The 26,433-nt window shown below is 37.5% G+C and overlaps 2 protein-coding genes across 2 annotated transcripts in view; one reads left to right on the forward strand and one right to left on the reverse strand.

The window, feature by feature from the left end:
* Positions 1-4,992: 4,992 nt before the first annotated feature.
* On the forward strand, positions 4,993-10,413 carry dbx1a (developing brain homeobox 1a). Its single transcript, XM_055036859.1, has 4 exons — positions 4,993-5,348; positions 5,436-5,537; positions 8,601-8,803; positions 9,763-10,413. The coding sequence occupies exons 1-4, from the start codon at positions 5,048-5,050 to the stop codon at positions 10,054-10,056; spliced, it is 900 nt and encodes a 299-aa protein (XP_054892834.1). The 5' UTR covers positions 4,993-5,047; the 3' UTR covers positions 10,057-10,413.
* Positions 10,414-10,801: 388 nt separating this feature from the next.
* nav2a (neuron navigator 2a) overlaps positions 10,802-26,433 on the reverse strand; it is a 120,965-nt gene continuing 105,333 nt past the window's right edge. The window contains 16 exon segments of the mRNA XM_055036821.1: positions 10,802-14,662; positions 15,311-15,511; positions 15,869-15,987; positions 16,397-16,593; positions 16,674-16,745; positions 16,916-17,067; positions 17,923-18,158; positions 18,307-18,481; positions 18,865-18,960; positions 19,034-19,134; positions 20,027-20,213; positions 20,297-20,450; positions 21,185-21,357; positions 25,216-25,388; positions 26,000-26,123; positions 26,201-26,284. Of these exon segments, the coding sequence (XP_054892796.1) occupies positions 14,537-14,662; positions 15,311-15,511; positions 15,869-15,987; positions 16,397-16,593; positions 16,674-16,745; positions 16,916-17,067; positions 17,923-18,158; positions 18,307-18,481; positions 18,865-18,960; positions 19,034-19,134; positions 20,027-20,213; positions 20,297-20,450; positions 21,185-21,357; positions 25,216-25,388; positions 26,000-26,123; positions 26,201-26,284 (2,370 nt within the window). The 3' untranslated portion in view covers positions 10,802-14,536.

The raw sequence follows: 26,433 nt of genomic DNA on the forward strand, positions 1-26,433 counted from the left end.
TACTGCTAATAAATGAGCATCCTAAAGGGGAGGTGAGCGTCTGGAGCAAAAACTCTGCGCCAAGAGTGGAACTGCTGAATCAGAAGTTCCTGGAAATGTGAAATGCACGGTCTGCGTAATGTGATTTTTATGAGTTGTAAACCTGGAGGCATGAGGATGAGGCGCACAAACGGCAACAAAAGCCGAACTGAAAGAATTCAGTTGGACAAGAAAGGAGCCTGGGGTGAAACTAAGAAGTTGAACTCCCATGACCAAAGCGAGAAGGAACAGGTGCAGCGCAGAGCTCAAACAGAGCGCTTTGTGCACCGACGTGGCTTCGCTCCATTTGGGGATGAAGGCGGGCCCCCATGTTTAATACAAAGTTAATATCGATTTAATGCTTGTCACTGTCCTTCTGAATCTTATGGCATCACTAATTCGCTCAGTGTCGGGTGGAGCTTTTTCTCCGCTTTGCGGCAGATGCTGCAGGGACCTGGAGCGGCGAGGTGAAGCAGCGGCCAAAACGCCCCGAGTGGGAGCCGCCGCGGAGGTGAGGCCCGGTCACGAACTGAGTCCAATGAAATAGATGTTTGGTTAACCGCACATGGCAGGAGCAAGAACTCGCTGCAGCTTAGTCTGAGACGCAACGCTCCAATACACTGCAAAAACACAAAACCTCACCAAGTAAACTCCAGGCCCACGGGCCAAATCCGGCCCGACATGAAGTTTTATACGGCCCAGAAGGAGTAACCACTGTTGGCTTAAATAATATTTTATCAAGCAAATGAAAGCAGATTTCAAAGGAAAAGGGTTTGGACACCAAACAAACATTAACAAATCTGACTTCTTCCTTTGAATTTACAAGAAGAAAACATTCTGAGAAAAAAGCTTAAATTCTGAGGGAAAAGTCCAAATTTGGGGAAAATGTCATAAGTAAAATAATCTGGTAATGGAACTAGCAACTTTTGATCAATTTTAAGGAATTAAACTCATGTTGCTGAAAATGTATTTGTAAGTTTGTCTTATTTCAAGCCTATTAATTTATTTGCAGTAGAAATTCCACAAAAATACAGTAGATTTTGTGATTTTGCACTAAAAGTGCTATTTTAGTGAAAGGGGCACCAAAGTAGTCCGCAGTGCAGCCCAGGGCCCAAACTCTTCTAAATCTGGCCTTGACCATGATCCCAACTTAACAAGTACAACACAATTTATTATTATTATTATTATTATTTAATAAAAAAAAAGATTTATCACAGTGTTACATGAAAGTTGTTTCCTAATTTAAATCACTTATTGCACGTTAAAATGTTCAGCACACAATTAGCTTTAAGAGACTGAATGTAATTTGGACCAATGGTCCAAAATTAATGTTATAAATTAAAAAAGAAAATAGAAGGTAGATCAGTACCCAAAATAAAAAGTATTATTCCTTATCATTTTGTAAAACAGACTGACTAACGTGATTGTCAAGCAGAACACTACAAAACAACACGTGTTGACAGTTGAACTTAGAAATGTGGAGAACAGCAAAGTGGATCCCTGCTGGTGAGTTATGCAACCTTGGCTCTGCTCTGGGTGGATCTTGGACTGGGACTGGTGACCAGTCAGCACAATCTGTTCACCCCTGACGTGAAAGAGCTGGGAGTTTCCTTGCCTTGATGCGCCCGCGTCATTGATAAATAATGAGGGAATAATAAACAGTCAACCACCTGTCGGACCCGCAGCACAATGCAGGGGCCCATTGAGAGCCTCTCATGCATGGATAACATATTTACTCAATCCCCTTTCACTTAGGGACGCAAAAAGGGAGGCAAAACAATGGTTAAGTTCATCTGTTTGGTAAAAAAGTGTTGGGAAAACACGAAAAATAAAATAAAACAGGCGAATATTCAGTGATGGAAATGTTTATTCTTAGAGTTGAGTTCAGTATTAACTAGTTGCATTTTCTCAATTATCTTTACTTGAGTAACTTTTTTGAAAATAAATACTTTTAGGAGTTTTTTTTTCTGTATCTCTAACTTCAAGCAGCTGAATGAAAAGGAAACATTTTAACCATGAATTCACCAGACACACACACACACACGCACACACACACACACACACACACACACACACACACACACACACACCTGCAGTTTGTGTTAAAGTTTTAGAAGTTTTTTTTTTTTATTGAAAGAAACTGATTCGGAGAAACTTTTTATTTTTTGTTACTTATTGACATTTTTGGTCCAAACTTCCTCTCAATTTCATATTTTTGTCCATCTGATTGTGTAATTTCTAACTATGAAATGATTGATAGTTTGATCAGTGACCCAGTAGACTTTGTATCAAATACTTTTTTTACTCTTACATGAGTTCACTTTTTGGCTCACCTGATTATTCACGCAATGTGTCCCGCAAAATGACGCGGAGCACCAATAATAATAAACAGTTACATCACGCGACATATTTCACTTTCTAACATGATTGTGACTATATATCAGATCATATTGGTAAAAAGTCCAAAAAAAATAAGACAAATATTCAGATGCATGAGTTACCAGATGGCAACTTGATATCAATCAGATGATAAAGAGCCTTAAACGCATGATAACCATTTAAAGGTGATAAGCGTTGAAGGGAGGGATGGTTGTTGTTACTGTTGGAGGTTTTATCCCAAAGATGTGCTTTTAATGGCCTTAATTCATCCGCAGCCAGCTGTTTTTTACTCGGCCTGGTAAAGAAGCGGGGGACGTGGCAAGCTTGCAAAGCTCGTAGAAATTAGTCTCGGTCAGGCGGAGCAGCTCCTGCTTCCTGGTAACCATCTGCTTACCGCGCACAAAAGACGGATTTCTGCCCGCCAAGTAAAGGAATACGGGCTCATAAAAAACCTTTGAAGACCTCGTTACTCATTGAAGATGTTGCTGCGCTGCGCCAATTGCGCAGTAAGTGCGGATTGCGCGCATAAGCGTTGACTCTGAGGCTCATTTCACGGAGGCGTTCCCTGTTAATTATCGGATTGCGGTCAGTTACATATTATGTTGATGTATTGTTATTGAAACTTAAGTGATGCATTTGCGGCAATCGGAAAAACAGCCTTCAGGAAACAACAGGATATTTATTTGCTTCTTCATTTAATCTTATCACATGTGATATTTTCTTGGCCAGAAACATTTTTAGGGTCAAAATTACGTTTTTTTTTTTTTTTTTTGGTTTGCAAAAGAAGAGGTTTATTTGCATATTCATTGAATTTATTCATATAAACATTGAGTTTGTTTTTATATAATCATATAATCACAAACTTAGTATAAACAGTTTGGGACAAAAATAATAATTAAAAAAATATTTCAACGAGCAAAAAATAAAATAAAATTGCAGAATGTTTTTGGGTCAAAAATTCTTTTAGGGTCATAATCGCTTTTTAAGCTAGAAAAATGACATAAAATACTATTGTAGGAATATTTAGTTTGTTAATATTACTTCAACTTTAACGATTTTTTAAATACAACTTTTTTATGGGAAAAGCTGACGAAACACGACTAACCGTAGGAGTTGTATCTGGGGGTCTGAGTGTGCGCTCATATGAACGCGTTTTAAATCAAATCACAGATGCATTTTTATTCAGTTGGTTAAAATAGCAGAACAAAACCGTCTTTAGAAATAAATCTTCTCTTTTCTTTTTGTGTTTTTAATACCACTGTGCCTCTTTTCGCGGGGCGCCTCCTCCGCAGCTGAGGGTGACAGTTCGTTCATGGTTAACAGGATCATGGGTCCACGGTGCGGCCCGCACACTTTCTCCGTGCGCGCTGCGGAGCCGCCGCCGCGCCAAATGAGTGATATTTAACACATCTGTTAAAGCGTTTTGATAGCAGAAATCCGTTTAAGGCATTATTCCATGACGAGAGGCAGATTGAGTGTTGAGAATCCCATGAAACCCTAAAGCTGATTTACATGAGAGATGCTGCCAGAAACGGGGGCGGGAAGGTTTATTTGGTTCTTTTGCGCACTGCAAAAACATCTTGAATACTGAACTAACTTAAAGGACGCATTTCAACAAGAAACTGGAGCTTTGTTTAATATTGATTTTAAAAGTGAGGAAATGTCTTGTTAAAAGTAAATAATTGACTTAAAATAAACTCCAACATCCTTCTGAAAAGTTACCTGTGAGTCAGTTTTGTTTTAATTTAACAGTGCCAAGATGTTTGCACCAAATTTGGTCTCTTTGTCTGATTTTAATGAACAATTAACTCTGGATACAATGTCAAACTATGGTATTTATTGATAGATTGTGGTTATAATGGTTATGTAATGCGCAGCAAAAACACAAAATAAGTCATTTTGGTATTTTCTTAATACTTAAAATAAGACAATAATCACTTAAAAGTAACTTTTCAGCAAGTTATAGGAGCTTGTTTTGGGTCAAGAATTAAAATACTAGTTTCATTGTCAGATCATTTCAATTATAATAAGACACTTTTCCCATGTTATAAGTGAAATAATCTTCCAAAGCAACTGGAACCTTTTTATCAGTATAGAAATTATTCAGTTAAACAATCTGCTATAACTGAAAAGTTACTTTTAAGTTAGTTTTGTCTTATTTCCAATGTATTAACATATTTGCACTAAAGCAATACTTTGTAAGATGTTCTGTTTTTGCAGTGCAACCACTTCATTTGAAAGTTATTCATGTTTCAAACGTGCAAAGAAAAGGATAATTCTCCCTCTTGTTTTATACATCACTTCTCCTGCCTTTGCCAAAGGAGACAAACTGAAAGGAAAGTGGCCAACATGGAGAATTGATGGCTGGCCCTCCTTTGTGCGCTTTACTTTCTCCATCGCTTGATTATGAAGACTAATGCAATCATAAATTGCGCGGTGTGGCCAATCAGCGGCCATGGAAGCGACCCATGTGGAGAACTCTGTTGCGCTCCATTGTTGCGGCTCTCCGCTCCCAGAGGGCTGAGGGGGGCCGCCAGCTATAAAACTCCTCTCCCTGGAGTGACGGGGCCAGTTCGCAGGACTGATTCGCGGAGTATTCCTGATTCCAAACTGAAACTTTTTTTTATTTATCCGCCATAAAGCCGGGATTATGATGATCCCAAGTGTCCTCGCGCCTCCCGCTCTTTACCCGGGGCTGTACCGACCCGCCGCGGCTGTGCCGTCCGTCTTCCCGGCTCACTCCAGCTTCTTGGTAGAGGACCTGCTGCGGATAAGTCGACCCACCGCCTTCATGAACCGAACCGCCCCGCCGGTCGACGCCTCCATGCCCGCCGCGTCCTATAACGGAGCCTCCGCGGTGACGCGCGACTCCTGCTCGCCCAAAACCTCCAAGGATCCAAGTTTCCTCAAGTTTGGAGTGAGCGCGATTCTGGCTCCGTCACCAAAGACAGGTGAGTTAAAGAGCGCGTGAATTTGAACCGGTGGCTCTTTTATTTGACGCAGAAATCATTTCCTAACACGTCACGTTTCCTCTGCAGCATCTTCACCTCCAGCAATCCACAGCCTCCACGCCAAGACCTTCCCAGTGCCCTGCTTTGACGGAACCTTCCACCCCATGTTCAGGACGCCATATTTACCAGGTGGGCATGTGTTTATATTGACCATATAATCCCGCGAATTGGAGCTATGAAAATAAAATTGCATGAAGAAAATATTCCAAATTGGAAAGCTTGATGAAAAAATAAGTTTTTGCGCCAGCATGATGCGGTTTTCAGGCAAATAAGTGAATTAGGGCTTGAAGATAGAAAAAATGAGCAACATCCGCCAAAAATCTCCAAATTTTGTCAGATATTTTCTAGAGAAAAAGTGAAAATATCTGAGTTTGAAAAGTCAGACATTTTCCACTTCTGAAACTCAGAAAATTCTCAAAAGTAGAATTGAATTTTTTAAAACTTTTTAAACTCATAAATTTTCGTGTGTTCTTCAGAAAATTTCTGAGTTTTTTATTGTAATTTAGCAACTTTCTGAGCTCTGGAATGTTATTGTTTTTTATTTGAATTTCCGAGATTATTCTTAAGACGAGTTTTTTTTTTTCTCACATATTTTTGACTTTTGGAGATTAAAAACTGAAATGTTTCCTAGAAAACATCTGAGATTAATCAAAATTTTTTTTAGCTTTTCTCTCAAGTTTTTTTAAATTTGGAGCTGAAAAATTTCCACTTTTTGTGGGAAATGTCAAAGATTAATCTCAAAATTTCATGGTTTTTTTTCTCCTCAAATTTTCCAATTTTAAACTCAGAAACTTTAGATTTTTTTCTAGAAAAATTCTGAGATTAATCTAAAAATGTCTGAGTATCTGGTGGAAATTTACTTATTTTTTTCTATCTAAAATGGCCCTATTATGCCGTATTTGTCAACGCTGCCATTTTCCACCTTGCACAAAAACCGGATGTTACTACTGACAGAAACAACGGAGAAGACAGGAAGTAGAAGGATGATGTTTATGACTTATAGAGTGGAAAAAACGTTTTCAGGCGTGATTTTAATTGTGTTTCTTGTAATTGTGCTTTCATGAATGGGGAATATCTACGAAGTTTTGCAAACATTTGTAATGGAAACACAGCGCTAATTGCATTTAAACCTGAACGTTGTCACCCCTGTCATATGTTTTAACAAAAATGTGAGGAGAAAAGGGGGCAAATAGCCAGAAAAGAAGAAATCACTGTCTCATTAACGGGACCGCCGGCTCTGAACCCTGTCAGGGAAAACCCACCCACCCCCTAATTAACCAATTATCCCAAATCGTCACGCTCTAAATTTGAGGCGGGGTGGCGGGTTCTGGTCCCCCTGCTTCCCATTGGGGGCGTTCTTGGCATTTCTCCGGGCCTGCGGATTCCCACAGCGGCCCGGTGGCAACAAAGCCCGGCTGCGCCGTGACCAATCGGTCAGCTCCCACCGGCCGAACCACCCACACACCCCGGAGAGTGACTTTTACCAGGCGGGCCAACCAGTCATGCACTAATTTCCCTATTAGGGGCTATTGAGCGTTTTCAATATTCTCACAAGACCACATAGAGGGTCGTTGTTCCTGACGCCACCGCGTCCGGAAAGCAAATTTCACCCTAAAAAAATCGTCCAGCTTCGCAGCTCCTCCCTGTCTTCACCCCGCGCGGTGCGCCCTAAACGGTCCCGCTTTCTCCATCCGGGCAGCGAACGAGTTGAGATAAAGAAGAATCCCTTAGAAAAGTCTATAAAGTCGCTTTCATTCAGACTAATCAGAATGGAGAAGGAGTCTTTTCATGGGCTCAGCTCAGCGCCTCAACAAAACAATCCCAGCGTCCTGAAAAGCTTTTCGTGTTCATTTAATGAAAATGATTTGAGGACAAGAAGAAGAAGAAGAAAAAACGCACCAGTCCCGGTTCCTCTGCTCTCCCCATTGCCCCCCCGCCGGGCATCAGTATTCTGGTATGCAGTTGTGTTTAGTTTGAAAGTGTAAATCTCCTTTTGTTGCGATAATATATGGCCTTCGCCGCCTGTCCGCAGTCTTTTCTGCGTTAGTTCATTACTACACAATTACCGTTCACGGTTTATTAACTCCTCTATCCGCCCTCGCGGGGCTCCTTTAAGGGTGCGCTGCCTCTTTAACATACCAATGCGCTCGAGGACCGACCAATGTGCTAATTAGTCACCTCGTGCCATTTCAAAAAAATCCCTGAAAACCGAGGCGTCGTTTTGATTCACATGTGGACAAACATTTCAAAAGTCCAAGCGTTTAAATGTTTATTTACATAATAAAGCAGTTATGAATAATTCAATGCACACATTACATATTTAATTCATTATATGTAAATAGCTTATGATGTTTAATTTGTTTAATTCAGTTGGTTTAGTTGTTGCTGTCAGCGGTTGGGGTTTATTTCATGACATTTTTTAAATCATTTAGTGGAGCAGAAATGATGAAATTAATACTGAAAGTCAGGCTATAATCAATCTAATAAACTAACTGTATTATTTTATGTGACTAATAGGTTATTTAAGTGAAAGTATGTATAAATATTCAAAGGATTGTGGCATTTTTTAGTGAAATCTGGCATTTGCTATGAGCCTCTATGGAAGAAGATTAGTGCCCACTAAAATAACAAAAAAAAATTCTAGAATTAAATTTTTTCTTAGAATTTAATAAAAAAAATTCAGAATTCAGATTCTTTTCCCCCCAACAAATCCAGTTTTTCTTCTAATAATTCTGACTTCAATATCAATTTTGAAGTCAGAGTTATGAGGGGAAAAAAGTTTAAAAATATATAATCTTCTTGTGTAGGTCTTGTGTAAACACATGTTTTAGAAAATGAAGGCTAGCAATAAACATTGGAGTTGAGTCATTTCTGTCACTCATCTGTTTTTGCATTTCGGTGAATGATATCTCACCAAAGATTTAATGATTGCTGTTCATACATGCATTCAGATTGTAGATGCAAACAGAATAAATAAATAAACACAAATGGAAACATTCAGCTAATATCAAAGTAGCACTTTGGATGTTTACATGTGATAAACTTATAATTCCAGTTAAACCCACATTTATTCATAACTATTGGTTGTGAGATTTCATGAAGTTATGAGAAGTTTTAAGAGTTTTTGTGGTTTTAGAAATGAACTTCTTGAAAGAAATTGAGCATTTTCAAAAAAAAAATTCTGTTTTGCAGCAACATCCTCCGTTGTTCCCATCCCCGGGACCTTTTCGTGGCCCCTGGCCGCCAGAGGAAAACCCCGCAGAGGAATGCTGAGGAGGGCCGTGTTCTCCGACGTTCAGCGCAAAGCTCTGGAGAAAATGTTCCAGAAACAGAAATACATCAGCAAACCCGACAGGAAGAAACTGGCGTCCAAACTGGGCCTTAAAGATTCGCAGGTAAAACTACATCTGTAGAAAAACATTGTGCAACTTGTGCTGGGTACATTTCCATTGACAATAAAAATGCGTGAATTGGAAACAAATTGGGATAAAACTCAAATTTTTCTGCCGTATCAAAATTAGTGCATTTCAGAAAACTGCAATGGAAAAACTTTTTTTCTATCACACAAGTCACATGTTCAACAACCGGATGTTACTACTGTAGGAAATGACAAAGTAGACAGAAAGTGGTAGGAGGAGGATAAGGCAACATGTTTTAATGACTTTATGTGTGAAAAAAACCTTTTCAGGTGGGATTTTAGTTGTGTGTCTTATTTAATCTTATTTAAAATTATTTTTTCAATATGAGCAGAATATTAACAAACATTTGTGCATATTTGTAATGTAAAGCTACAACGGCTTATTAGGGCCAGTGCAGATAGAAAAAAGGAGTACATTTCCCCCCATTAAACAGCCAAAAATTTTCCTTAAAAAATTTCTCAAAATGTTGAAATTTTGTGAGGAAAAGTTCAGAAATTTTCTAGAAAGAACTTGGAGACATTGGAAACCTAAAAAATGAACATTTTGAACTTAATGAGCTAAAAAAAAAAATCAAAGTTAGTCCAGTTATTCAAAGCAAATTTTAGATTTTTTTTCAGTTGAGAAAAAATAAATTAAATAATTAATTTTTTTAAAGAAAAAAAATTATTTTGAGATTAATCTAAAAGATTTCTGAGCATTTTTTTGTTTGCAAATTTTAAAATTTTGGAGCTCAGAAATGTAAAAGTTTTTCCCAGAAATTTTCTGATGGTAATCTAAAAGTGTAAGTTTTTTCTTACAGATTTTCAACTTTTGGAACTCAGAAATCTTCAATTTTTCTCTAGAAAATTTCTGGGCACTAATAATTCGTTGCCAAGGGCAGCTATTTCCATCTCTTTTTCTCTGTTTCTCACCATCCTCTTTTTTTGCCCCGTTAGGTAAAAATCTGGTTCCAGAACCGCCGGATGAAGTGGAGGAACTCCAAAGAACGGGAGCTGCTGTCGTCCGGCGGCTGCCGAGAGCAGACCCTTCCCACCAAATCCAACCCCCACCCGGACCTCAGCGACGTGGGGAAGAAATCCTCCGCCGAGGACGAAGAGGAAGAAGAGGAGGACGAGGAGTTTAGAAGAGAGAGAATGAGCGTGGCAGGATGCAGCGTCTCCTCGCCCTCCATGTCCAGTAAACACTCAGACTTCTCAGAGTCAGACGACGAAGAAATAACGGTCTCTTAATTTATTTTTTTATAAAAACTTATAATTTGCGAGTTGTTTTCATGTGACTGTGAACTGATTTGTAACAACTCATTGCATGTTTCTCTGTTTTGTTGCATTATGCGCACTGGACAGGTTCTGCTTCTGAGAGCGTTTGCTGTTTTTGCACAGCTTTGTTCAACTGTACAGTATTTTGTACAATTTGTATGGAAGTTTTATGCCAAGAATATTGAGTTACTTTCACCCCGATACTGACTAGAGTTGTTTATTGAGAAAATGTAGCTATTTCGTTAATAATTTATATAAATTTGTTTAAGTATGTTGTATTATGTCTTGTATATACGTTTCGTTTCACCACTTTTGTACAAACACCAAATAAAACTGCAAATGATTCAAGGCTAAATGTTTGTTTTGTGCAACACACATCTGAGGAGGAAAAAATGAAATAAAAACATTTGAATGAGTTTGGATCCAAGTAACTAACAGAATAGCAAAGTGAAACAATTGTTGATCTAAAGTATATAAACTAATAAGTTTATCCAGACAGATCCTGATGGCAGCTGATAGGATGTGGATTATATTCATGTGAACTCTGAAGTTTGGAAATTACAGTCATTTCAGTAATTCTTTTAGTCTTTGCTCTTTTAATCTGTATTATTTGGTCTGTATTATTTTAAGATTGTTCCAGATCATATCACATGACCAAAAAAAAAAACAATGCTGTGAATCGTGGTGAGATCAGAACTGTTATTACAAGTGGACACAATTCAGTTATAAATTAATAAATTTATTGAATCACAATAACTTAAGACTAGTACAGTGATATCAGATTCAATTCTCTGAGTCCTGGACAAACACGTGATGACAAACTGCATCGATCTGCTCTGACACAAAGACTGTACACAAAATACCAATTTTCAAGTATTATACCAAATCGGCTAAAAAAGTCATCAAACTGCTGCAAGATCAACAGCTATTTACAAAGTTATCTTACATATAAAAATGTACATGGCTATGAAATCTAAACATTCATTAAGTTTGTGAGTAATAAAATGATGGACCAGTCAAAGGCTTCAGACATTCATACCTAACAGAGCTGGCTTTGCACGGACTTGCAGAACATTTTGTGCTTGCAACAAGAGCAGCAGGATTACAAAAGTAAAGCAACCGGGAAACACAAAGACAATGAGAACTACGATGGTGCATCAGGGCCACTGCGAATAGAAAAAGCAAATTTCTGCCCCAAAATTTTTAATTTTGAGATTAATCTCTGAAAATTTTCATAAGGATTTTTTCTGAAACATTTTTGAGACTTATAAGAAATAATCATTTGCTTGGAAATGTTTGACTTGAAATTTCTAAGTTTCTTCTGAAAACATTTCTGAAATTAATTTCCAAATTAATTTCTTATACATTTGACATGAAACTCAGACTTTCAAGGAAATTTTTGAGCTCCAAGAGTTTAGAAAAACTTTCCTAAAAAAAATATTTTTATTACAAATGTTTGATTTTAAACTTTCAAGGTTTTGCTTTACAATTTCTGAGATTAGTCTCAACTTTCCAGTTTTTTCTTTGCAAATATTTGACTTGAAACTGAGAAATTTGCACTGAAATTTTTGAGTTCCAAAACTCAAAAATCTGCTAGAAAAAACCACATTTGATATCAACCTCAATTTTTCTTTCTCTCAATTAAAAAAAAAATTCTGAGATTAATTTCAAAATTGATGAGTTTTTCTTTTTCTTGCAACTATTCAACTTAAAACTTGGAAATGTAAAGAAAAAAAATACATTTCTGAGATTTTGAATTTTTCAAACTAGGAAATTTCCCAATTTTTCTACAAATTTTCTCAGATTCATTAAAAAATTTCTGAGCTTTTTGTTTGGCAGAAACGTACTCTTTTTATCCGGTCTTAAATTGCTGTCGTAGAACGCTGGCCACAAAGCTAGTGCCATGCAAAACATCTTCAAACTGGGGGACAAACATATGTTCAGTTTTCATTTCTGGATTAAATGTTGCATAGGATCGGTGAGTAAAATATTGAAACAGTGGACTTGTAATTCTCTGGATTTAAGCATCTCTGAAGGCAGGCTTGGAGGTTTAAGGGAGAAAATAAAAGGTTTTAAAGTTATAAACATGCCAGACCATTTTTACTCATTTTTCACACGTACCTTTTATATTAATAACCTCTTACGTATATTTTTTTAATATAAACAAAGCAGCTTTAAAACTAGTTCAACATGTCTGAGTTTTGTTCATAATCAGAACAATGAAAAAAAAAAACAGTTAAAAGATGGGAGGTGAGGTATAAAATCAAGTCTTTTACTTGCCTCAGTCACCAACAGGTTCTGATTTTAAGCACCAAAACACACTGAAATATTTTTCTTTCTTGCAGTTCATATTTACAATCTTGTCAGATCATTCATGCAAAAAGAGCAACAAACAAAAAATAGATCTTTAATTCAAAAGTACTGCTTCTGATTCGCATCTATTCAACGTTCCAACGGCAACGGTGATTGATATGAGGTCGACGGCGCTCCTCGATAACTGCAGCCGCTCGAGGAGAGCTCGACTTTTGGAGCCCTGTTACGTTTTACAGCCATTCAGACAAAAAAAAGGTTAATCAGCTAATGCACGTAGTCTGGTAGCAAAGAGTAAGGCATTGTTTGTTGGAACTCAGTCCAGCACCAAAAGGAGATTTGTGCTACAAAAGCCTGCATGGGCCAAATGTGCGAAGAGAGATCAGAGGGCTCAAAGAAAGAAGCGATGAATTAAAGAAATCAGGACACAGATCATCTCAGCCAGCCATTTAAAGGACAAATCCCTCCAAAGTGAATTCCAGCTTCAAAGTCACCTCTGACGCTTCCTTGAACAGGTTAGGATCCTTTTATAGGAGATGTAAAACATGTTTGATACATTTTTGCCACAAAATCAATCTTAAATATGGAGATTTTAGTCTGCAGCTCTTTGAAAAGCAGACGTAGAGCCTCCTGCACAACCAATAAGAATGCAGAAACTGGTTTCAACAACAAAACACTCGTTTTTTCCAGCAATCATTCTACATATAGCTTTTACTGCATGTCCTATTTTATTTTAATACATATGTTTTTGAACATACTATGTATTTCAGTGTTCTTTTTTTATGTTTCTGTGTGATGTACTGAGAGCTCTACTTGTAGTTTTTTGTGTTTAGAAGAGTTTAGAAACTGTTATGCAAATGAAATGTATTTTAAATGTATCTCAGCTTTTTACCTAGCTTGGGTTGTTAGGTAACGGGCAACGCCTGGTGATTTGAGACGTTGCGTTTCAGACGTTTTTGAAACAATTCCTTTTCCAGACACTGAAAAACGACAACAAAAAAACATTAAAATGCCGTCAAAAAAGTCTGGGTGAGTTTTTAAGAGTTTTTTTTAATGAGGAGTAGAAACCTAAATAGAAGTACAAAAATATGAAAAAACTAAATTTTTCACATTTTTCTTTCAAGTTTTAGAGTAAATCTGATACATTTTCTGCTCCATTTTGCTGTCTTTATTTCAGAAATATTTGTAAAAAAAATTGTGTCAAATTAGGATCTGGTCAAATAGGCAAAATATACAATATGTTACAAATATATTTTCCTAATATCTGCTTTTAAGGAATCTGCCACTCATATATGAATCTGTTGAAAAATGTAGCAAAAATTCAAATGTTACTCAGAAAAATGTATCAGGCTTAATTATAAGAATGTGTCTTGTGTAATAGTTTAATTAGATCATAAAGCAAAATAAGACATATTATTAAGTATTGATAGTTCATAGCAGCACATATTTGTTGATTCTCAGCCCATTTATTCTCATCCCATGACGTAAGAAAAATAATCTGCCAGTGGAATTAGTACTTTTTATATCAATATTCAGGAATTATTTGCTTAACATAAGTTTCTCTGTCTTGCTGAAAAGTTAGTTTTGTCTCATTACTAAAAACTAAACCAAAAATAAACTTTTTTGCAGTGTGTTTTCAGAAAGAAAATACTGTGTTTTGAACTGAAAATTCACTTTGGCCGGTTTTATCCAGCAGTCACTCAGACGAGTTGGTCTGCAGAGGATGAGCTCATTGCTCATCGTGGGTCGTTGCGCTGGCTCACAGTGCAAGAGAGCATGGGTTGGATCGCCACCTGCAGGCGGGTCCGGTGCGCTGCAGCACGGTGGAGGATGCCGATCGCTTGGCTGGTGTTAAAGTAAACTGTTGACTCATGATGATGGTAACAGGGACGCCTCATCAACAGGCACAGGCTGTGTGCTTCTACTTTCTGCTGAAGCAGACGTCAGACTCCTGACAGAGGAACCAAGGGCCACAGCGGTGAAGGAAAAAATAAAAAAATCACGGCAGTGCTGAAGAAACTGGTCTTTTTTTTAAACACTTGGGTTACCTGCACCCAGATAAATGTGGCTGCATTTTGTGCCAGGAGTTCTCATCACGGTGAGAAAGGAGTAGAAACAGTGAAGCTTTTGTGCTCCTGCGACGTCATAAGGTCGACTCCAGGGACGAGTCCAGGATGTCATCATGGTGACTGTTGCTGTTGGAGTCGCTGTCGTAGCTCTGTGGGCTCGATGACGTCGCCGCCTCCTTCAGGCGCATCAGCATATTCATCTGCCGACAGAAACAAAAGTCAGCTGGAAGAACGAGATCGATGAGAAGCTTTAACTCAGAGGTGTCCAAAGTGTGGCCCGTGGGCAACATGTGGCCCTTCGGCTGATGTTTTTCTGGAGCCTCCAACAGCAGTTCATGAATGAAATGGACATTTTTTAGAAAAAAAAATCCTGGAAATTTCAGAGTTTAAAAGTCAAAAAATTCTAGAAAATTTCTCAGTCTCAAAATTTCTGAGATTTTTTCTAGCAAATTTTTAACTTTTCCAACTTTTCATGATTCTTTTGTAGAAAAGTTCAGAGAATAATTGAATTTTTTTTGCAGAAATTAATTATTTTTTCGATCTATTATGGCTGCTGTCGAAGATAAAACCTCCTTTTTTGGAAAGGGGGGAATAAAAAATGAACAACGGAAACATCTGTCATTTTTTATTGCATTTCAGCTGCTGTAAACTTTGCAGGCTCTACATGTCAAAACATTGGATGATTTAGCATACAGCAATGTACTTACATGAGAAAATATTATTTGTACTTTTGAACGTTTCAGCATTTTCAAAAGCTTAACTTGACTAAATTTTAAGTGGAACTTTCACTTGTAGTTGAAAGCTTTGTCCACTTTAGTCTGACTTCAAACTCTGTTGCTTTTGCTCACCAGTGGATCTGCGTCGCTGTCGCTTTGCGGCGGCTCTTTCCTGACTCCTTCTCTTGGTGCAGAGTAGCCGTCAAAGCCGACGTCTTCTGGGCGGAGCTGCAGCAGCGGAGGCCAGTCGCCTGGAGGTGGCGTCGATGACCAGGGGTACGAGTCGATCACCCAGGCTGCTGGATCCTCCCACGCTGCCCGGCGGCCGTAAAGCTGCACGGAAAAACCAAACAGTCACAAGGAGAATCTGAGGGAAATGCTGATTATTAGTTCAGATTGGACAATTTCTAGCTCATGAAGAATTATGAGCACAGATTTGGATCTCAGCAAAAAACAAAATCTTCAAAAATGTTCTCTTCCTTTTACAAATGACATAATCTGCTTACAGACCTACTACTTTTTCAACTATTAAGTTCCATTTTAAAAACAAATTTTAAAAAAGCAATAGCAACTCTTCAAGGCAGTGCAAAATAAAAATAACTAATAAGTATATTTAAATAATAAAATCACATAAAAACAGCCAGAAAATGATGATAGTTCTGTGAATATTTAGCCTTTCAGCTCTGTTACCTGCAGTCCTTCGCGTACGGCCTCCAGCATGTAGGGGATGATGGAGTAATTCCACAGGTCAGTGAACCAAACCCTGGATCCCTCCACGTCCATGGGGCATGACAGAAAGAGGCGGGGTCCTGCAGTCCACAGAACCAAAACATAAACACCCAGATCTACCTCCAATCTATCACCTTCACTGCAAAAACACTAAATCCTACCAAGAATTGTTGTCTAATAAAATAGTAGAATCAAATAGAAACAATTTCTTTATATATATATATATATATATATATGTATATATATATATATATATATATATATAAACACTTGAAAAAAGACGAACATAACTTGTTTTAAGTAATGTCTTAATATTGATAAAAAAGTACTAGTTTGACTGGAAGATTATTTAGCTTAAAACTAATACTTTTTCATCAGTATTAAAAAATGACTCACTTACATTTGCATACCATTTACTATCTTGCTGAAAAGTTACTTGCAAGTCAGTTTTTCTTTTTGTTTAACAATGCTAGCGATGCTTCTTCTCACCGATTGTGACGTCAGAGGAGCTGTGAGTCTCCAGGAAGCGGTTCAGATGGTGCCAAACCCGCGGCACCCAGTCCATGATCTTCACCAGCTCTGCGTTTCGGGTCCGGCTACCGATCTCCATCTCTATTAGCTTCCTCCTCAGGTATCGACCAAGGAATCCCTTTACTGGCTCAGTGTGGTTGGCACACAGGACCCACCTTCATGAAGAACATACAGCATTTGGTTTAAAGTGAATGTGCAGTGGAAGGAGGATCTCACTAGTAGTTTGGTAATATACCGGAAGTTATGATGAAGCTGGAGGTTTGGAGCTGAAGATGTGGCTTGGCTCATGGTGCCGATAATGTAAGGACTGAAAGGAACAAAAAATGAACAGATTTTACTCACAACTCTGCAAAAACATGAAATCCTACCAAGTATGTTTGGTCTAGTTTGTAGCGCAAATATCTTAGTATAATTGAAATAAGAGAAAACTAATTTATAAGTAACTTTGTGTTATTATGCAGGTGAAGCTGAACTGACCAGTGCTGGTAGTTGCAGTTGAAGAGGCCATTAAAGATTTCTCCCAGAGAGCTGATGTGGTGGAGGTTGTCCAGAATGACCACCAGGGGGCTGTCTTCCCCACAAACACTGTTGCATTGCTGTGCTAATCCTGACAGGTACTGACGAAGTTCCTTAAGAAATAAAGTTTTTCACAACTATTTGTAAAAAAAGCAGTATGTAACATTTATTTAAAAAAAAAAAAGTCTGTTTTCTGTGTTATGATAGTGCGGTATGACGGATAATCTGTGAAAAAAAAACAAGATCCTCCACCTTTTTGCGTATTAGGACTGTTGTAGATGGAAAAAACTTCAATAATGAGTAAATTTCTGCCCAAAAAACGTTGACAATTTTTAGTTAGTTTCAAAAGTCAAAAATTTCCAACTTTTGAAACTTGAAAATTTACTAAAGTTTTCTGCTAGAAAATTTCATCCCTCGCCTTCCTGTATTAACTGGAGAGAGAAACCAGAGAACTAAAAATTACACTTCCTCCGACAATTTGCCATTTTTTTTCTGGCAAATTGTCGACTTTTCAAACGGAAATTTCCAAGTTATTTTTCTAAAAAATGTCTGAGATTCATCTTAGTTTTTTTTTTTTTATTGCCATCTGAAGAAATTCACAACCAAAAACAACAAGAGCCAGGAGGAAGGTCTTAGTGCTTTCAATCATCCTCAGGAATGCGCTGCTAAATGCGTTAGTAGAGGAGAAACAACTTAACGTTACAGAAACATTGTACATCCACCATCATCTGTAGCTATGCTAACTAGCATTAGCATTTATGTCTAGCTCTGATGTTGGGAGTCATGGCTCCTGGCTCCTGGCTCTGATTGGATTTTCTTTAATTAGCACCGGTAAAAGAGTAGCTCACATTTTTCACAGATTATCTAACTTATGCAAAAAACATTTTATAAAAGTTACTTATTGTAGCTTCAAGTCTGGGAAACTGATAAAAACGGAAAAACACAAAAACTGAGCTTTTTTTTTTTACCTTGCTGGACTTGTGATCCACGTTGAAAGTGACGACAGCGTTCGGGGTCAGAGGTCGGCCCTCGAGGAGCAAAAGGTGTCGCGCCAGCTGATTGGCCAGGTAGGTCTTCCCGGTGCCGCTCGGCCCGGACAGGATGACCCGTCTGTGCTCCCTCAGGAGGGAGACGTAGCGCTGCAGCATCGGCTTCGGGATCAACGTGTCAAACACGAGAGAGTCGACGTTTTCACTGCTCGCACCTGCACACAAACACAACATGAACCTTTTTAACCAACAATAACATGGGAAAACTAGATAGTTTTGTCTTATCTCAAATCATTTGCATTGAAACCAGATTAAAAATCCTTGGTACAAGTTTGTGTTTTTGCAGTGTGCAGGCTGCGATACCTTTGAGCTGGATGTTGATGGTGTTGTCTCCCACCAGGTAGCCGCAGGGCAGCAGCTCAGGCGTACTGGCTGTACTGGAGCTGCTGGGCCGATGGATTTCACCGATGTTGTAGCCCTGAACGCTGTCTGTGCTCAGGCCGAGCTGGCTCACCGGGTCAACATGAGTGATATACTCCTGCAAAAGATTAAAGGACCAGGTTTTAGCTAAATGTGTTGATGTGCAACCATGGATGAGAGCTAACGGTGACGTATTATGCTAGGATATGTTTATGGGCTGTTTCAGGGCTTCCTGCCACTTTAAATCCAAATAAATTGTTGTTGGCCAAATCTTCTTATAAGTCAGTTTTGTCTTATTTTAATTGTACTAAGATATTTGCATTAGAAACTAGCCCAAAAATCCTTGGATAAGACATTGTGTTTTTACAGAGAAGGGATCTGGAGCTCAGCTTGGGCTTCGCTGGGGTCACTAGGGGTTACAGTGACATTTTAAGTGTTATTTAAAGTCGCCTTCAGAAGCAGTTGACACCAAAGTGGAAGTACAAAAACGTGTCTATTTACCTTAAAGAGGCGCCGGACCACTCCATCCAAAACATCCCACTTCGTTTTGCCGCTCACTCCGATGCAACCAATCAGGAAGTGGCGAGACTGACTCTCCTAAAAAACACAAGCAGCTGTCAGACTCTGAGCTGCGCTCTTCACGCCACTCCTGTCACAACGCAGGTCTCACCTCCCCCCATTTGATCTCCGCGTCGAGGCTGACTACAATCTTTACGTGCCGACCTTCCTTCCTCGTCCCACCGTCTCCACCCGTGTCTTCCAGCAGCATGTCTGACAGGAAAAGAAATGAAATACAGTTTTATTTTATTTAGTTTGAAGGCCTATCACAATAAGTAATAAATCAATTAATCACATTATAAATTGAAATTAGCGTAATAATTTCCAGTTGAACAATTATAGTTAGAGATTGTCCTCTTTAATGTCACTGAAAAGCAGCCATTTTGAAAAATCCTGAAAACATTTAACACACAGAATAATGTAGTCAGTTTTCTTTTTTTTTTTTTTTTTTTTTACAACTAACTGCCACTTTGCTTATTTTTTAGGCTGACAACTAACTAACATTTCTTTAAATGCAATTTTGGATGCAAAGATTCCATAATCCTTTTTAATTATAATTGTTTGTATTTTATTTTAGATATTTAAAATGTTTCAAGTGGCTTAATCTTCAGAAATTTAATTGCTTATATACAAATTTAAGTCACCAAAGTACAGTGACTTAAATCTCAAAATTCAAATGGTTTTCTCAGAATTGTAACTTTAATCTCAGAATTTTGAGTTTCTTCCTTCTGAATTCTGACTTTAAAAAAAAGTAAGAATCTTGATTTTAATCCCAGAATAATTTTTTTCCTCATAATTTTGACTTTAAGCTCAGAATTCAAACTTTTTTGTAAAAATTTTAAAATCAGAATTCAGACTGTTTTTCTTAGAATTCTGACTTTATCTTATATCAAAATTTTGGCTTTTTAAAATTTTATTTAGTAGTACTATTGTAAGGAAGAAGAGTACAGACACTTGAATCTCAGAATTCAGACTTTTCTCTCAAAGTTTTGACTTTGTCCAGAATTTTCAGAGGCCCTAATCCTCCTCTACACAATAATACCACACAATATGTTGATAAAACTTATTCATGAAGTTTTCCAGGTAGCCAGCCTGTGCGTCTCACCCAGACTGGTGGACTCGCTGGTGGTAAGGTTGAGGCTGTGCTGGGACAGACCCGCAGCGGGGCCCGCGCTTTGGCTTTGTGTGTGAGGCGGAGGAGACGCTGAGATGGACGCCTGCGATCCCGTCCTGCTGCCCTGACTCTCCAGCTTCAGGCGGTCATTCTCCGACTTCAGCTTCTCAATCTCCAGCTGGCCGAACCAAAGTCAGAAAATGTTAACCGGCAGGGGAATAACGAGGTTTCGGTCTGTTTGGGTTCTGCGGATCTGCGGACCTGCATGCGGTTCATGGCCTCCCGAAGCTGGTCCAGCTGATGCGCCGAGCTGAGGGCCTCCAGGCGAATGTCGGTCAGCTTCATCTCCTTTTCCCTGAGTTCACTCCGCAGCTGCATCACCGTCTCGGCCTCGCTGTCCAAACACTCCGACAATCTGCAAAAACACAAAACATTTGAGATCATTCCGAGAATTCACCTTTAACAAGGACTGCATATTTACTTAGGAGTGGGAATTGATAAAAAATGTATCAATACTGACTCCCAATATCAACCTCGCTTATCAATTTATATTGAGTTACACTGGAAAAACACAAAATCTTACCAAGTATTGCTGATCTACTTTATTTTGCACTTGAAATAAGAGAAAACTAACTCAACGGTAACTTTGCAACAAGAAATGGGAGCTAATTTAAGTCAAAAACTGTGAAATAATCTGTCAGCGGAACATTTTTCTCGTTTTATAAAATCAAATATCTTGTTCCACTGGCAGATTATTTTACTTATAAATAGCACTTTTTAAATCAATATTAAGAGTTATTGACTTAAAAGAAACTTATAAGTCAGGTTTGTCTTATTTCAAGTGTACCAAGATATTTCCAGTGGAAACTAGACACAATTACTTTTGTGTTTTTGCAATGTAAGAAATAAACTCAACATATGCACCATGTTGAATTCAATTAAAATGAATTGAATTCAACTATTGAACTAATTGAACAATCCCTCAGTCAAATGAACATTTTTTAAGAAGAAATGCACCTCTCTGAATGTCCACAATTTTTGTGCAGACAAATCTGCGTATTTGCCTTTTCCGGAAGGACCTTTCAAGACTGTAGGTGAGTCCAGCTGTGGAAAGCTTTCATATTTACAGCAGCTGAGCATCAAACTTACAGAGTGTTGGAGTGTGTGTTCCTGAGGATGTGGCTGGAGGCTGAAGTGCCGTTGTGAGGCAGTTTGGGGGAGGACGGCAGGGATGAGTCCGTCATTTCCTCGATGTCTGAGTGAGACGAGGCGGATTTGGGAGATTTCTTCTTGGTGAACGCTTGTTTAAAGGAACTGCGCAGCTGTAAAAAAAAAAAGAAAAGAGAAATGGAAGGTAAGGCGGCGAGGTTGAAAGGTCATAGTCAGAGGAGGATGTAGCGGGGATAAAAGCTGCAGACAATCAAACAAAGGCCTAGGGAGAAAAAGAATCACAGGCAGAAAGTCTTATGACCGATTTTGAGCTTTTGAAAACATTTTATAGTTTAATTGCTGCAGATAAAGCAGTTTGAGAAACTTCAAAACATTTGCAGTAAAAGATGCTCAATTAAACACACAGTGCCAGTTACATTCATGGGCACAACTGGAAATAATGTGTAAAATATGTTCAGGTTGAAAAAAGTAGTAAAATCTCACATTTAATTTTAATGTATTTATTGTGCATGGAAAAAAATGCTCCTAACGAACTTACTGGTAACAATAGCAACCAATATTCTTTTCACATTTTACTTCCTTGTTTTTCCAAGAACCTTTAATTTGTAACTTTGTTTTCTTGAGGAACACATTTGATGTGACACAGATGAGATAAGTAACTTTTCAGCAGATATATGAGCTGGATTTAAGTTAATTCCTTAATATTGATAAGAAAGTACAAATTTCACTCCCTATTTCATCTTTTAGACAGGACAAATGTTTTGTCACAAGTAAAAGAACCTTGTTCAAGTAAATTGTACTTAAAAAAATTAATATTAAGGAATTATTGACTTGCAACAAGCTTCTTTGTCTTGCTGAAAAGTCACATATAAATTAGTTTGGGCTTATTTCATGTGCACTAAGTTGCACTAGAAACTGGGACAAGAATACTTGGTATAAAAAGCTTTTCAGAAAAAAACAATACAAGCAAAATTATTTATTAACATAGTAGAGATTCGCATTGGCCACATTAAGGTAGAATTTATTTCAACACTTTTTACACATCTTTACCAGCAGAACCAATAAATGTATTCAGCAGGAGTGTGTACCGGCTCAAGTCATAAGAACCATTCATAAGGAAGTGTTGGAGAGGAAAAACGGATCAATCGGGAAAAGAAAGGAAGTGTGGTTAGTAACCTAGAGGAGGTGCAGGGGTTAGAGTCTGGTTTCTGTTGCAGCATACCGCTCTTACCTCGTAGACCTGCCGCACGAAGCGAAGCAGAGGAAGACAGGGAGACAAAACAGCACATGTTCATGCGGCTCATGTTTTTTTTAATGTTCTACGGAGGGACAAAGACTCAGCTAGAGATTCCTACAAGGTCGAAAGCCACCAACGACCTTGAAACATGGGAGTCTTTCATCCTCCACTAGAGACCCCCCACTTAACGGAGCCCCTATGCACTCAGCATGACACACCTGTGAGCAACACCTGCAGCCAGGAGCTGCTGACAAAACACACACCCACACACACACCCCCACACACACACACACACCCACACCCCACCCCACCCCCACACCCCCCCCCCCCCACACACACACACACACCCCACACACACACACACACACACACACACACAGGAAGGGAGATCAAGTTCTGTCTCTACACTGCAAAAACAGAAAATCTAACCAAGTATTTTTGGTCTCATTTCCAATGCAAAAACATTTGAAACAAGACAAAACTGACTTACAAGTAACTTTTTGGCCAGTTTTAAGTAAACAATTCCTTAATATTGATAAAAAAATGTCAGTTCCACTGGGAGATTATTTCAGTTATAACATCACATCTTTCACATGTTATAAGTGAAGCAATCTGTATGTGGAACTAGTACTTTTTTTTCATCAATATAAAAAAATTATTGACCTGAATCAAGGACCTATATCTTTCTAATACTTGTAAAATATTTTAGTCATTTTTTAAGTGTGCTAAGATATTTGCATTAGAAATGAGACAAACATACTTGGTACAATTTTGTGATTTTGCAGTGTATGACCTAAAAGAGGAATATTTACTGACAAAATGTCTCTAAACATATATATATATATATATATATATATATATATATATATATATATATATATATATATATATATGAGGATGTACACTGCAAAAACACTAAATCTTACAAGGTATTTAAGCCTTTTTTCAGGCACAAAAAAGGAAAATACCCTACAAATAATATAAAAATATATTGCAAGTAACTTTTTGACAAGATACAGGAGCTTGTTTAAAGTTAATAATTCCTTAGTATTTATTTTTTTTAAAGTACAAGTTCCACTTTCAGATTATTTCACATTTAAAATGGGAAAAATATTCTAAGTAAAATAATTTGTACTTTTAAAAAAATTAATATTAAGGAATTATCGACTTAAAACAAGCCAGAAAGTTACTGCTAAGTTAGTTCTTTGTTATTTCAAGTGTATTAAAATAGAAACTAAATAGAAATTGGTCAGATTTTATGTTTTGCAGGATTTAAAGGTTTAAAATAAAAACAGGTTGCATACATCATCATCCTGGATTTGTCCAGTGGTGCACAAAAGTGCCTTTTGATTGCAAAAAACAAAAAAAAGAGAAGAAGAAGAAAAGTTTAAGTGTTAAGTTGCTGTTTTTCTAAATGTTTGCACCAACCATGTAGTCAACATTGATTTGGTGATTTACTTCATTTACCAATTGAAAGCATCTTTTGGACAGTAAAAACACCAAATCAAACCTTTTAGTAGGACGTTACAGGACGACACGGAACTACGTCTGGTGTATTCACCTTATCCCCAGAAAAAGTCGGCTGAAGGAGGAAAAACCCAGAAACATGTGACACCAAACAGGAAGTTCAACAGAAAAACAGCAAAAAGTCCTGAAATTCTGAATCAGAACTGAATGAATTCATTTATAATATTTAAAGGTTCATCTCGGTCACTTAGAAAAGATAATTTATTTGCCAATTCATTATAGAGTTTGATACAATTCAAATATTTGTTTCTGTTTATTTTGATGATTGTTGGATTTTCCTAATTTGTAACCCAGAATCCACATAAACAGAAATAACAATTGAAACGTAACAAATGTATATTAGAGACACACAAATCTGATACTGATGCTTTATTATTTATTTTATGTCATATTTACAATTCATAATTGCACTTTCTGAACTATTTGAAAGAAGGTTTGTTGCAGTTTACTTTTTTACATATAATACTAAACTTTTGTTTTTGTCCATTTCAGTTTCTTTATAATTTACTTTGCATTGGCTGTTATCCTCCGAACTGCACTTACATGTTTGTCCAGGATTTAGAAGCTATTTGTGTTTTGGTGCAGAGTTGTGAAATAAATATCCAATTCATTACATATTTAGAAATAAGAAACAACTTTTAGGTTATTTTAGCTTTTATTTTCTATCAGATCAGCAAGATAGAAAAAGAAAGAGGAGACAATTTCCACCAATTAATTTTGAGATTAATATCACATATTTTCAAGACAAAAAGTTGAAACATTTCCGAACTTGAAAAGTTTAAAATTTACTTGTTAAAAACTGGAAGCTGAAAAGTAAAAATAAACCTGAAATTTATAGTAAAAAACTTGAAATTTCACTTTTAAAAGCCACAAATTTTCAGCTTTTAAAACTCAGAAATGTTAAAGTTTTTCCAGAAGATTAAATCTAACAAATCTCAGAAATGTCTCAAAAATTTCAGATTTTTGTCTTGCAAATGTTTGACTTTTCAGAATCAGAAATTTTCAAGTTTTATTTAAAGACTTATCAATCCCAAAATTGCTGAGCTTTTGTCTTAAATTTAGTTTTTTCTCCAATTGCCATTGGCCTAATATTCCATTGTAGATGTCTGTATTGGTTTCAAAGTGAAAAAAGCGGATCTGCAGCCCTAATTTATTTATGAGTTTCACTTTGAATTACTGGAACAAATAAACTTTCCAATAATATTCAAATTTATTGAGCTCCATTTGTAAATCTCCAGACTCTTACCCAGTTCTTTTTGTTCTTCTTTTTGTTCTTTGCGTCTGCGTCCATGTTGGATCCCACGCTGGAGTGGCTGGTGGCGCTGGCGACGCTGCTGACGCTGTCGGAGGAATGCTGCCGCCTGATGCGCAGGTCTGGCTGCTGATTCTGCTGCTGCTGCATCGTACCGTTACTGCCAGCTGAGAAGACATGGGGGAAGTTTGCATTTAAGCATGTTTCAAATTAGCTCAGATTTCAACATTTGGGATTTTTGTTTCTGGAGAGAAAGATTGTCAGTCAGAAAGCAAGCAACAATACATTTTTCTAACTATTTTAAAATTTCTGATAGCTTTGTTTACCACCTGGCTGCAGACACATGGTCAGTTCTTTGCTAATTGTCACGAAATTAGGAAGAAATTATATTTGTATTTCATTTGTCCACTGAAATTTGGGCCATTTTTCTTATCATTTATCCACTCAACTGTATGTAACATTTTTGGATCAGAAATTATTTCATCATGCTGTGAAAAACAGAAAATCTTACCATGTAATTTCACTCTTTTTTAAAGTGCAAATTTTAGTTCACTAGAAATAAGACAAAACTAACGTACAAGTGACTTTTCAGCAAAGTATTTGAGCCTGTCTGAAGCAAATAATTCCTTCATATTGATTTTGAAAAAAGTATTGGTTCCATTTGCAGATTATTTTTCTTATAATTCTTGTTTGAAGTAAAAATAATCTGCCAATGGAACAAGTATTTTTTAGCAATATTAATGAGTTATTGACTTAAAACAAGTTTTTTGTTTTTTACCTGTCCGATCTGCTTTGGGAACAAGTTCAGGTGTGTTGATGACTCCGTTGATGGCCGCCTGAGCAACGGCGTTCTGCTTCTTCAGCAGCTCGATGGTCTTCCTCAGCTCATTCAGCTCAGAGTCCTTCACAGGAATCAGGATTAGAGGAAGTTAGACCGGAGAACTCATCGGCTGGAGGTGACTGGAGGAAAAGTTTTCACCTTCTGCTCTGCAGTCAGAGTTAGACTTTTCAGCCTGATGGTCATGTTGCCCAGACTCTGTTCAAAAGCTGCAACCAGGTGAGCCTGTGGAGCAAACCAAAAACAAAAACAGGTTTTAGCTCAAATTTTACTGGTACTCATGATTTCTGTAAAATAAAAATAATCTGCATCAATATTAAGGAATCATTCACTTAAAACAAATTCTTACGTCTTATTTAAAAACTACTTGTAAG

Source organism: Poeciliopsis prolifica, unplaced genomic scaffold (genome assembly GCF_027474105.1).
Source record: "Poeciliopsis prolifica strain line A6 unplaced genomic scaffold, Auburn_PproV2 SCAFFOLD011, whole genome shotgun sequence".
Classification (NCBI taxonomy): Eukaryota; Metazoa; Chordata; class Actinopteri; order Cyprinodontiformes; family Poeciliidae; genus Poeciliopsis; species Poeciliopsis prolifica.

What these genes read in the sequence shown, in the direction of transcription:
- dbx1a (XM_055036859.1), top strand. Translation starts at nt 5,048, where the DNA reads ATGATGATCCCAAGTGTCCTCGCGCCTCCCGCTCTTTACCCGGGGCTG. An exon ending in GGCTCCGTCACCAAAGACAG is followed by an intron (nt 5,349 to 5,435) that starts GTGAGTTAAAGA and finishes TTTCCTCTGCAG; the next exon opens with CATCTTCACCTCCAGCAATC. An exon ending in TGGGCCTTAAAGATTCGCAG is followed by an intron (nt 8,804 to 9,762) that starts GTAAAACTACAT and finishes TTGCCCCGTTAG; the next exon opens with GTAAAAATCTGGTTCCAGAA.